Genomic DNA, 13,297 nt, shown 5'->3' on the forward strand with positions numbered 1-13,297 from the left:
CCTGAGAATGACACTCACCAGACGAAAGCAGGAGCCCCGACAGAAGGAGAGAAGCAGAGCCCTGAGAACACTGTGATCCTGATCTGGGGCCTGTGCTGTCCAGCAATAAGGGTTAACAAATTGCTCAGTGCTTAGTTAGTTTCAGCTGGATTTCTGAAACCTGGTGTGGTAGACTTTCAGTGTGTGCATACTCAGTTATGTCCGACTTTTTACAATACTGCCTTTCCCAGGCAAGAATACTGGAGTGGGTTTCCATTTCCTTCTCCAGGGGACCTTCCCAACCCAGGGACTGAACCCAGGTCTCCTGTATCTCCTGCACTGGTAGATGGATTCTTTACTGCAGAGCCACCTGGGAAGTCAGGTAGACTGAGTAATGGTCCCCAAAGACACCCAGGTGCTAATCTCAGCAATCTGTAAATATGTTCTCTTATATGGCAACAGACTCTTCACAGATATGATTAAATTGCTGCTGCTGCTGCTGCTGCTAAGTTGCTTCAGTCGTGTCCGACTCTGTGCGACCCCATAGACGGCAGCCCACCAGGCTCCACCATCCCCGGGATTCTCCAGGCAACACTGGAGTGGGCTGCCATTTCCTTCTCCAATGCATGAAAGTGAAAAGTGAAAGTGAAGTCGCTCAGTCGTGTCCCAACTCTTCACGACCCCACGGACTGCAGCCTACCAGGCTCTTCTGTCCATGGGATTTTCCAGGCAAGAGCACTGGAGTGGGGTGCCATTGCCTTCTCCATGATTAAATTAAAGGCCCTTAATTTGATTCATGGGAAGTAACCTGGATTATCCAGGGGGCCATAAATGTAATCCCAGATGTCTTTACAGAGGGAGGCAGAGAGAGATTTGACAGGCAGAAGAGATGGTCATGGGACCACTGAGGCGAGAAGCAACACTGCTGGCTTGGAGGCTGCAGGAAGGGTCATGACCTGCAGGACACAAGGAATGAAGCTCCAGATCCTGGAGAAGGAAGAATATTCTTCCCAGGGCCCTGGAGAGAATGCTGACACCCTGACTTCAGACCAGTTAAACTGACTGTGAACTTTTGCCCTCCAGAACTATATGAGAATACATCGATACTGTTTTACCACTAAATCTGTGATAACATGTTACAGCAGCAAAAAGAAACTAATACAGTTGACTAATACACACATTCTGCATTTTCTTCATCAGACACCTTCAGGGGAGAATCAAGATTCCACCTTACCTGAAACATTATTGATTCTTGGTTCTTACCAATTATTACCGAATCTTACCAAAAATCAATCACCACCTTACCTGAACTCAGATCTGGGCACCCCAGATCACTGCTGCAGGAGGGGACTCACTGCCCTTGCTCTGTAAGGTACGCAGGTGAGCAGGGTGCCAGAGAGGCAGAAGCAGGAGGGCTATGCCTTTAGGGTCTGGTTCTCTTTCATGGTCAAATAAAAAATCAACCAAAAGAAAAACTTACCTGGAGTCCTAACATCAGAGTTTTCCACACTGGGCCAAATCCCAAGGGGTAAGTCCTAAAAAGTCCAAAGGCACAAAGACGTTATTGAAGAAAATGGAATGGTTGAAAAGTCATTTCTGTAAATGGCTTGCATGGAGAGGAGCTGCCCGTTTATCCTGACGTCTGATGTAAATCTTTCTAAGTTAACCATCTCCACCAGCATCGGAGTAGAGGATTATATAACTGCATTCCTGGAAGCTCTCTAGGGAGGCCGCACAGTGTGGTGGAAATTTCATATAGTTAGACCTGAGTTCGAATCCCAACTCTGCTTTTCACGAACCATCTGATGCAGGGAGAGGCTCAAGCCTCTGAATTCCCAAGATCCTACTCGTTTTCACAGAGTCGTGTGAGTTGGAAACCTAGATTTGAGCTGGAATCATTTATCTGCTGTGTGTTCTTGGCCAAGTCTCTTAGACTCTCTGAGCCTCAGATACCTCTTTTGGAAAGTGTAGAACTCCTCAGCTTGCTTCACCTTGTTCAGTGATGAAAACTTGTCCAAACAGGCCTAAGTCAACCCCTCCATCCCATCTTTGTGAAATACTGAGCCCTCAAGAAGCCCAGAGCCCTCCATTATAAAATAACAATAATAATCATTATCATGATTATTACTCTAGTGCCTTGGCTAGAGCCCTTGAAATGGGGCAAGCCCCATGCTGTTCACAGCAGCATTATTCACAATAGCCAAAAGGTAGAAGGAACCTAATGTCCACTAACGGATGGATGGATAAGCAAAAGTGAAAGTGAAAGTCACCCAGTCGTGACCAACTCTTTGGGACCCCATGGACTATACAGTCTATGGAATTCTCCAGGCAAGAATACTGGAGTAGGTAGCCTTCCCCTTCTCCAGGGGATCTTCCCAACCCAGGGATCAAAACCCAGGTCTCCCACATTGCAGATGGATTCTTTACCAACTGAGCTGTCAGGAAAGCCCATGCAAAATTGGCTCATGCATAAAATGAAATATCATTCAGCCTTAAAAGGAAGGAAAATCTGTCACAGGCTACAACATGGATGAAACTTGAGGATATCAGGCCAAGTGAAATAAGCCAGTAACAAAAACGCAAATAGTGTATGATTCCACTTATAGAAGATATGTAAAATTCATAGAGACAGAAAGTAGTAGGGTGGTTGTCAGGGGCTGGATGACAGCAGAATGGGGGGTTGTTGATTAATGGGGACAGAGTTTCATATCACAAGATTAAAATAATTTTGCAGATGGAAACACAACAATGTGAATCTATTTAACACTGCTGAACGGTACACTTAAAAAGGGATAAGAAGGTAAATTTTGTTGTGTATGGTGGTGGTAGTTTAGTCGCTACATTGTGTCCGACTCTTTGCAACCCCATGGACTGTAGCTCGCCAGGCTCCTTTGTCCATGGGATTTCCCAGGCAGGAATACTGGCATGAGTTACCCTTTCCTATTCTAGGGTATCTTCCCAACCCAGGGATCAAACCTGCGTCTCCTGCATTGCAGGTAGATTCTTTACTGATGAGCCACAATTATACATAACCATTTTGTTATGTATATTTTACCACAACTACAAATATAAATATGTAAATAAAGCAGATCTATGATCATCTAGGAAAAATCTCTGAGATATATCAAGTGAAATCACTGGATCACAATACGATGAATAATACAGTCTCATTTAATAAAAATGACATCTTATTTTATAATTATTTGATATATTATTATATATTTGATTGTTATATTCACCTTTATTTTTTATATAAATTATGTTAGCACATGTGCGTGCATGCTCAGTCACTAAGTCATGACCAACTCTTTTGTGACCCTATGGACTAGTAACCTGCCATGCTCCTCTGTCCATGGGATTTCCCAGGCAAGAATACTGAGTGGGTTGCCACTTCCTTCTCCAGGGGATCTTCCCGACCCAGGGATTGAACCCTAGTCTCCTGTGTCTCCTGCACTGGCAGGCGGATTCTTTACCACTGAGCCATCAGAGAAACCCCATATTAGTACATATAGTTACATATTTAGCAAGCTACTTTATTAGTACATATACATATATATTTAGTAATTTGAAAATATATGTAGATATTTAACATGTTTAGCATTAATTACCTATAGATTTAATATATAGTTACATGGTTAACAATATGCCATATAATGCCATAGATCATAACCATATATTATTTTTAAAAGCCTAAGCAGGAGTATGCAGAAATGTTAGCCTTGGGGACGTGGGGATCAAGTGTGTGCGCAGTAGAAGGGGATCCCTGTCTCCACACCACCTGTATAGTTTTGTTTCTTGTAACAAGAAGCATGTGCCCATGTGTCACCGTAACAATGGCAAAAATGACAATAATAAAAGACCAAGTGATGGGGGCCAGCCCTCTCACGCCTGGTAGAAACGCTGTCCCTGAGATCTCCCTGGACAAGTGTGTGTGTCCAGAACAACCACTAGTTCATAACATGCCTTCTACAAGGTGGAAACAGGTGCCATTTTCTCAGAAGAAGAATGCTGTGTGCCAGACACTGATGGACTAAGTCTTTGCTGCCATTTGGCAGGAAAAAAAAATCTAAGAGCATCCCTTCGAGGCCCTGCATAGGGACCTCCTTTTAATAAAGTACAGTGCATTGGGCGGGGTGGGTGATTTCATGGCAGAGCAACCTGGCCAGTGCTGGTCCAGCCAAGAGTTCAAGGTCAACAACAACAGCAAAGCATCCCAGAAAAATTCCTCTAAATTGCTCATCTCTACTTCTGAAATTTAAGACCACGCCATAGTTTCCACCTTATCTAATATTTCTTCCCCCTTGACTGGGAGTCAGCTAAGGAATCATTTTTGTCATTTTGTGTTTCATTTAAGGAAACGCTTACTAATTAGATCATTTTCACTGTGTGGGCAGACATCTGTTCCCAGCTTAATTTCTGGAAGCCAGGCAGAATTCCAAGCAAGTCACAGTTATTTGACAGTTTTCCATTTTTGTTTCTACTGGTAGAAACAGCTTTCTTAAATATCCCACTCTTTCAAATAAGTTAATTAACAGTATCTCGAATTTATGTTCATGTATGTCTAAGCTAATGTTCCCAAACTGGGAAAATTTCTAGTCAAAGAAAATCCCCAAAGCTGTCTTGTAGGACAAGTTGTTCTGTACATTATTTTTTATGTGGCTGCATATCATTATGAACATAGAAACCACATTTGAATATATCTAAATCTGTCTCCTTTGCTGCTCAGAAATTGAATATGCACTTAGAACCATGAGGTATTTTTTTCATTGTAATAAACTAGAATGAAATCTGAAAACAACAACAACAAAAAAACCTAACAAAACAAAAACTTTTTTTAAAAGCCCACAAACAGCCATAAATCATGTTGCTAGAAGCACCCAGATGAATCCCAACAGAAAGCACCCTGCAAAATCCCCACCCAGTACTCCTCCAAACTGCCAAGGTCCTCACAACCAAGGAAGTGACAGCTACATGTAAAGTGATGTCCTGGGTGGAGTCCTGGGACCAAAAAGGACATTGGGTACAAGAACTAAGGAAATTTGAATAAACTATGGACTTTTACAATGGCTTGTCAAGGTTAGACCGTTAATTATAATAAATGTACCTTGCTAGGGCTTCCCAGGTGGCTCAGTGGAAAAGAACCCACCTGCCAATGCAGGAGACACAAGAGACATGGGCTCAATCTCTGGGTCAAGAAAGATCCCCTGGAGTAGGAAATGGCAACCCACTCCAGTATTCTTGCCTGGAGAATCCCGTGGACAAAGGAGCCTGGCAGGCTATACAGTCCATGGGGTTGAAAAGAGTCGGACACGACTGAGTGACTAAGTACATATGCACGCACATACCTTACTAACATCATATGCTAATAGTAGGGAAGCTGTGCATTGGGGGGAATATATATGAATTTTCTGCACCATGTGTACAATTTTTCTAAAATCTAAAACTGTTCTAAATACTAAAATCTGTTAACTAAAAAAATAAAAGAATTCATTTGTGAGGTCTCTGGGGTGGACAGTGGTGCCAGAGGGCACCAAATCCCACACACGTCTGCCTGTACCATCCCTGCCCCTGGAATTCTCCATCTATTCTCTCCCCAGCACTTGCCGCACGGCAGGCTCTGTGGCAGGCCCTTGACTTCACGGAGGGACAGGGACCCCGTTCCAACAGACACGTCCACTCCAGGGAGAGGAGCAGCATACCAAGCACCCAGGGAGCAAACGACTCAGAAAGCCCTCTCAGCCGAGCCTCCCTGAGGTCTCAGCGGCTCCTGGGTGTCACTAGCCTAGGGGTGCCTCTCTGGGGGCTCCTTGACCACCGTGAGTAGCCTGGTCCCACAGAGACCACGCCAAACACCAGTCGATACCCCACTTCAATGTCCAGCCTTCCCCTCTCTGGGTGAAGCCCCTCTCCAAGATGGCACAGGTCATCATGACCTCAACGGTATCATTTCACAGCCAGTTCTCCATCCCCATTGCACAACTCACCAGGAGTATTTGGCATAGGAGAGTATTAGCATCTTACAGCTGCTGTAACAAGTCACTACAAACCGAGCGACTCAAAACAAATATATGCTTATTAGCACATGGTTCTGGAGGTCAGGAGTCTCATATGGGTCTCACTGGACTAAAGTCAAGGTGTCTGCAGGGCTGCATTCTTTTCTGGAGACTGTAGCGGAGCCTCTTTCAGCCTCTAGAGGCAGCCCACCCTCCCCAGTTATAGCCCCTTCCTCCATCTTCAAAACCAGCAGCAGATGGTTGAGGCCTCACGGGGCATCCCTCTGACCTTCTTCCAATGTCACATCTCCTTCAGACTCTCTCCTGCCTCCCTCTTCCATTTTGAAAGATCCTTAAGATTATACTGGTCCACCGGGATGATCCAAGGTCAGCTGAATAGCAACATGAATTCCATCTGCAATGTCAATCTCCCTTTGCCATGGGATGGAAAACACTCACAGGCTCCACGGATAGGGATGTGAACATCATTGGGGAGTCCTTTCTTCCCGAAATGCTTCCTTCCTTGACCCATGGGTCACAGCCTTGGTTTCCTTCCTATAAGATCAGCCACACTTTCTGATCTCCTTTGCTGAATCCTTTCTTCCTTCTGGTCTGGCCTTGGTATCGCTCCAGGCCTCTGCCCTAAGGCCTCACTCTTCCCAAACCATACTTACTCCCAAGGAAAACTCAGCCAGGCCCTGTGTACACTGGGGTTAAAGGCATGCGTACACTGACTACTCCCTGGTAAAGATTTCCAGCTCAGATTCTTCTCCCAGATCAGGACTCACCCATCACCACTCTCTTATACACCTCTACTTGGATGCCTCATGGTGGGGAGGGTCAAACTCAATAAGACCAAATCAGAATTCCTCATGGCCTTCTGAGGCTTCTGCATATGAGCTAACGGTATCCCTCGTCTTCTAAGTGTTCAGGCCCAAGTCCTTGTTTTCATTCTTGACTCCTCTCTTCGTCTCTCTCAATCTGCATCCAATCACAGCAAACTCCACTGGCTCTACTTTCAAATATATAACCCAAATCCAGCAACTTCTCAGCAGCCATCCACTAACCTCCCTGGTCCATTTCACCCCCATCATTTGCCTGGTCTCCTGCCGGCCTCCGCTCTTGGTCGTTACTTTCACTTCTGCCCTCTGTCCTCTATTCTCACAGCTGCCACAGGGATGCTTTAAAAAGAGGAGTCAAAGCAGGTCACTTTTCTGCCCAAAACCCACCCACAGCTTCCAACAAAATAACAGTCAGAGTCTTAACCATGGGCCACAGGGCCTTTCCTGAAGTGGCCCCTCCCCATCCTCTGGCCCCACCTCCACCCACTCCTCCTTCCTCCCCTCATCCCTGCTTTAATCACACCAGTCTCCTTGCGGTCCTGGACCACACCAAGCACATCCTGCCTCTGCCCTTTGTCCTCACTACAATCTCCTTTGGGAAGTTTTTCTCCAGAAGCACCCATGTCCCTCCCTCATTCCATCCAGGGCTCTGCTTAACTGTCACCTCCCCAAAGCACCTTCTCTGACCACTCTGTCCAAACAGCACTCAAAGCCATCTCTTCCAGTCCTCTCTGCCCACTGCACTTCTCTACATCCTGAACTGTCAACTGCTGCACTATAGATTAACACCACTCGGAGCTCTTCTCCCACTCCAAGAATGCTGGTTTCTAAAGAGCAGAGACTGTGTTGTTCTCTCATATCTCAAGCACCTAGAATGGTCTGATGCCTAAAGGGCCTTCCATAAACACTCAGGAGACTCTTGCCCACTCAAGTCTTCACTGTCTCTCTCCTTCCAGCACACTTCCAATAGAACTTTCTGGGATGGTGGGAAGGTTCTATGGTCTGGGCTGTCCAATATGGTAGCCACTAACCTATGGGGCCACCGAGCACCTGAAATGTTTAAATTCAAACAGCCACAACGTGGGCAGGGCTACTGTACTGGACACAGCAGTTTTAGAACATCTGGAAAATGGCTGTAACTGACTATTACCTCACCCTTTGCAGGAAGGGATAGAAATTAATAACAAGTTAACACGAGCATTTATGCTCCGGTTTTCAAAGCACTCGTGTATGGCCTGGCAACAAACATCTACATGAATGTTCTGGCATTGACTTTGCAAAGGAAAGAGCAGGTGAAGACAGGTGGGTGGGCTCTGAACGTGAGAGCACAGGACAGGCCTGGGGGCATGGCACTCTGGGTCTCAGTTTTCTCTTCGGCAAAATGGGCCAGATACTCCCCATCTCAAAGGACAGGAACAAGTGAAAAGACCCTGTGAAAATGTTCATCATGAGCTTTCTAAAAGCTCAGAAAATCGACACAGTATTATTCTTTTGTCTTCTCTAGTGAAAGCCTAAGAACCAATCATAGACAGTGAAAGGAATCTCATTTAAAAGACCTAAATATCTGCAGCGAGTATAGCAGGCACCCTGGAGCCTATAGATAGAAAATGCAACAGAATAAGAGGAGCCAGGCCCTGAGGAAGGGCTGGGAGGACCACAAGGCTGCAATGGGCCGGACCACCGGACAGACATTCCTGGAAGCAGAAGCCTGATTTTGCAACTGGGGTCAGAGTGAAAGCGGGTGTGAGCAGGGGAGAAAAGTGGTCAGATGTATACCACAGACAGGCCATCTAGAGGTTGGGGGGACATGAATGGTAGAACGCACAAATTAGGGGAGCGGGGGTAACCCAGAGGAAACAGTCATCAAAGGCCAGAGGCTGAGGGATGGGGACTGAACCTAATGGATGCAGCCTGGATGGGAGAAGGGCAGACATCAGAGATGATCAGGAGGAAAAGGCAGTGGGACTGGTGATCAGATTTGGGAGAGGAGGAGGAGGAAGTATCTAGGATGTGAGCCAGAGCTCTGTGTCCTCCCAAGTTAGGGGCCACAGAGGCAAGGGCACGGTGAAGTAGAAATGGCTACATTTGCAGTCGCAGAAAACTCCAGCCAACAGTGCCTTTTATCAACAGCTGCACTCTTCCGGAACACTCACCTGTGAAAGTCGTTCTACCTCCACTCCTGAACTCATCTAAACCCTCACATCGACCTTCTGGGGTAGACCCTGCAATAGTTACGCTCACACAGACCCGCTGGGGTAGACCCTGCAATAGGCACAGATCAGAAGCGACCTGCCCTAGGTCTCAGAGCTCTTAGACTGCCGAAGGGGATCGACCCGGCCGCCTGCAAAGTCCAAGCTCTCAGCCACAAACCATACCGCTTTCCCCACCTTTCCAGGGAGTTTTCCGGCCACAAGCGGGATCCACCAGGGTTGCATCTTAACTCAGATCCCGCCCTCCCTTTCGGGTAATTTCCCAAAGGGGAGCCCAAAGGGGCCTCCCCGCCAGGCGCGTAGGTAAAGCCAAATCTCCGGAGTCAGATCCGAGACTAGGGGCGGGCCCTCCTTACCTCGGCGGGCCGCTCAGGCCCCGCCCCAGGAGCCTTGGCGGGGTCCCGGAGAGGCTGCGGGGCCAGGGGGTGCTGGAGGGGACCAGGGCCCGCGGGGAGCCGGCCTAGGTTCCCGGACTCCGCAGGCAGCGCCAGGGCAGCGGCCAGCAGGCTCCCAGCCAGCACCCACGTGGCGCGCCCCGGGCCCCTCGTGGAATTCATCGCCCGTCTGGGACCTGCGACGCACAAGTGGTGGGTGCAGGCGGAGTTGGGGCAGCTTCCGGACCCCAGGCCCTGCCCCGCCGCCGCCGAGCATGCTCAGTGCGAGCCTCCGCGGAAAGTTTTCTGGGAACAAGACACTGGCATCTGGGGCTTGGCGGGCCAGCAGGAGGCTGTGGACCAAGCGCGCGAGAGGGAGGGAAGGAGGGAGGGAGCCAAGCTGGCGAGGCCTGGGAGAAGTGGCCACACTTGGGTTTGCTCGTGCTTCACCCGGGGGCTCTACCAAAATCAGATCGGGTGACTCCTGCTCCCAGAAAGCTGAGAGGCTCCAAGTGCTCCTCTGTGAATGCCTACTCCGTTCTCTTAACTCTCAGCTCAGGCTCGTCTCCTCCAGCAAGCCTTCACTGATACACAGTGGACGGAATCCCGAGTCTACGCAGGCGCAGCAGGCCCCCTCACCCCGCCTCTCCCCCTCTCCCCATTAGAGAACCGAGAAGCTTTTGGAGAAGGAGAACCATGGAGGTACAGGACGGCAAGGAGAGGGGCTGGGAGGGAACTTGGCAGCTCATGGCCAGAGGGCAAGGCCAGTTTTCACATTCTTTGAGGTTCAGCAACCCAGTCCTTCCCACTGCTTGAGCCCTCGCTGTGGATGAGCCCTTGGACCAACTCAAGAACCCATTCCCACATCCCCTGGTGGGCAGATAGTCAGGCTGTGGAGGGATGTTCTGTATACATGGCTTTTCATTAGAATCCAGCTTGGCTAAGAGATGCCTGCGCACACACGGGAGGATCCTGAGATGTACCAAATACCATTTTGACTGGGAACCAGGCAAATGGTAACGATTGGCCAAAGGAAAACCCGAAGAGATGTCCCATATAGGTGACTCAAGCTGCCACATGGGTGCAGCTCAGGGACTCTCCATCTGACTGTTTATCCGCAGGTACTGTATTCCTTTTCCTCCTATAAATACTTTACTTGCTTCACTACTTTCTGTCTTTATGGAAATTCTTTTCTGCAAAGCCAAAGGGCCAGAGCCCTTGTCACTGACTACTGGCCCAGTGGCTAGGATCCAGTGCGTTTACTGCCATGACCCAGTTCAATCTCTGGCTGGGAACCCAAGCCCTGCTCCAAGCCATTGCAGGCAGAGGCCAGACACTGGGGACCTACCTCTCTGGGAACACCAAGAGGGGAGTTGGTGTCTGGAACCAGGAGTCAGCAGCTGAAGAATCTCCCAGAACTTTTCCACGGGAGCAGGCGGCAGGGCTGGTACTCCCCTGGGCCCTCAGGGACAGCTCACACCTTTTCAGTCTCCTGCTATCTGCAGTCTCAGGCCAGGAAGTCTGGTGCCTGTAGCCCCCTTCGCTGGCCTTCCAATAGGCCTTTCCTGATTTCACAGGGAAAAGACAGTGGGCTTTGGGAACCTGAGAATTTATTAGCCAAGTTTTCCCCATGGGATTCACTGCCCTCAGTGGTACCCAGGATGTGCTAGGAGTGAGACAAGGCCAAAGGCTAAATGCTGGGGCATTAATTCTTTTAGAAATTTAAAGGATGATTTCTACCTTCAAACAGTTGTATAATAAAGTAAAATGCAAACAACACTATTGTTACCAAGTCCAAGCTCCCTCTGCTCGCCACACAACAGGACAAAGAATCTGAGACACAAGGTGTTGAGGCAAAGAAGACAACTATTTGGAAAGCCAGCTGATGGGGAAGATGACAGGTTAGTGTCCAAAACTAACCATCTTGTCAGGGCCTGGTTGCCAGGTTCTTTTATGGATCAGAGAAGGGAGGGAGGTGAGGAAACAAAGTAAAAACACTATTCAGTCCTTGCAAATTCCCCTAGAATGGCAAGCCTTAGGCAGGGGGATGTGTTAGTTTCACTTCCTTGCAGTCCTTCACAGATAGGCAGCTCAGGTTATCTCCCTGAAGCAGGCCATCATGTATTTTATCACACACACAAAAAAAGGCTAGAGTCACAGAAGCAGATCCAGTGTAAATTTAAAATTAGCCCTTCCTGATTACACTAGATTTTAAAACTTTTATTTTGTATTGGGGTACAGCCGATTAACAATGTTGTAACAGTTTCAGGTGAACAGTGAAGGGACCCAGCCATACGTACACAGTTGTCCATTCTCCCCCAAATTCCCCTCCCATCCAGGCCACCCCATGAAAATGAGCAGAGTTTCATGTGTCATACAGTAGGTCCTTGTTGGCTGGATAGGCTGAGTGAATGAATGAACACGTGGCATCTCCATGGCTAGCCAGGGCTGGATGTAAGCATCTCCCTATACATTGTCTTACAGGAAAGCATTGACCATCCCCGAAGAAACTAGCAGTAAAACAGGAGTCTAAAGGCAAACAAGTTAAGAGGCAGGGCCGGACTGTGCGACCCAAGGATGGCCAACTGCCAGAGGTCAGGGGCACGGCTGAGTCAGACAGGTAATGAATCACTCACAGCGGACCCTGATCCTCACCAGGAGGAGGGGCGCATACAGTAATGCCCATCTCAGAAGGCTGGCAAGAAAGTTACTTGGATCATCATGCTAAAGGCTTAACAAATTCTAAGCACTCGATAAACTTACTCAAGCAACACCCTCCTCGGGTGAGGACCTGGCTAAGGTCCCCTACCCGGCTGGAAAGCAGAGCCCTCTGCAAAACAAGACTCCTCCCCAAAGGTTCTCCTCTCCCAAGAAGCGCGCCTCTGACCGGGCATGCTCAGTGCAAAAGGCAGGGCCGGAGGCGGGGGTGGCTCCAAGTTTGGAGCAGACGGTCCAGGCTCCTCCCTCCGGCCGGGCAGCTCCGGAAAGCAAAAGAGAAGCTGGAGGAGGAGGCTCCACAGGCCGGAGAAATCGACGGAGCGCACCGCGCCGCCCCCCTGGCTCCGCCGGGACCCGGAGTCCGGCAGCGGGGACCCGCCAGGGATGGAGCGCCGGGCGGCGGGCCGGGGCAGCGCGCGGCGGGGGACTGGAGGTGGCGGGCCGGCCGCCTGAGCGCCCCTGGATGGCCCGCGGCGAGACGACCTGCGGGAGCGACGCGCGGCTGCGTCTGGGCCGGGACGCGGTGCGGCCAGCGCCCGCTCTGCTGGTTCCCGCCGTGCTGCTGGGCACCGCACTCGGCCTCGGCCTCGGCCTCTGGCTCGGCTGCCGCTCCGCGCGCCCGCGTCTCCGGCACCAGGTGGGTCGGCCCGGCGGGCGGCCGGGTGTGGGATGAGAGGGCGCGGTCCCCTCCTCGGCGCCGGGTTCCAGGCTTCACTTGAGCCTGATCACGGGCATCGCGCGCGCGAAGGGTCCTGCCCTGGGGACGAGTGTTCCCCTTTTGCTCCGGGAGGCGACTGGAGCCAGTAACTGCAGCGGGAGGCGGCCAAGTGACAGATGCGCTTTGGCTTACGATTCCCAGGAAGGGTCCGCTCCATCCAGCAACTGCCTGTGACCTTAGCCAGTGAGGTCACCAGGCCGCGGTCTCCTCTGCAGCATCAAGGATTTGGACTGATGGGCTGGGCTCACCGTGATGAGCTGGAGGGCAGGAAATTCCCTTGCCTCCCCTAGTTCCCCCAACCGCCTGTCCATTCTGCTTCCTTGCCATGTGGATTCCCCCCGCTACCTCGCCCCCCACTGGAGACCACGCTGCTACATCAGCATGCACTCATCATTCCACACAGCAAAAGTTTGCCGAGCACCTTCTACTGCTAGGCACAGCCCGGGGACAGCAGTGTGCTCCT

At 49.9% G+C, this 13,297-nt stretch overlaps 2 protein-coding genes across 7 annotated transcripts in view; one reads left to right on the forward strand and one right to left on the reverse strand.

Moving 5' to 3' along the window:
* Positions 1 to 9,705, reverse strand: part of EVC2 (EvC ciliary complex subunit 2) — a 157,777-nt gene extending 148,072 nt beyond the window's left edge. For 3 of the 4 annotated variants that reach the window (XM_081494598.1, XM_081494416.1, XM_081494322.1), the window contains exons 1-2: positions 9,381 to 9,705; positions 1,460 to 1,514 (exon numbers count right to left, since the gene is read on the reverse strand). In XM_081494598.1, coding sequence (XP_081350724.1) covers positions 1,460 to 1,514; positions 9,381 to 9,581 — 256 coding nt within the window. In that variant the 5' untranslated portion in view covers positions 9,582 to 9,705. The remainder of the gene's footprint in view (positions 1 to 1,459; positions 1,515 to 9,380) is intronic. The other variant, XM_081494494.1, reaches the window with a different exon arrangement.
* A 2,657-nt stretch (positions 9,706 to 12,362) lies between these two features.
* The window catches only part of EVC (EvC ciliary complex subunit 1), a 92,654-nt gene continuing 91,719 nt past the window's right edge, over positions 12,363 to 13,297 (forward strand). For all 3 annotated transcript variants that reach the window (XM_081495023.1, XM_081494842.1, XM_081494926.1), the window contains exon 1: positions 12,363 to 12,753. In XM_081495023.1, coding sequence (XP_081351149.1) covers positions 12,580 to 12,753 — 174 coding nt within the window. In that variant the 5' untranslated portion in view covers positions 12,363 to 12,579. The remainder of the gene's footprint in view (positions 12,754 to 13,297) is intronic.

The sequence above is a fragment of the Giraffa tippelskirchi genome, chromosome 1 (genome assembly GCF_054371585.1).
Source record: "Giraffa tippelskirchi isolate mGirTip1 chromosome 1, T2T-mGirTip1v1.2.pri, whole genome shotgun sequence".
Classification (NCBI taxonomy): Eukaryota; Metazoa; Chordata; class Mammalia; order Artiodactyla; family Giraffidae; genus Giraffa; species Giraffa tippelskirchi.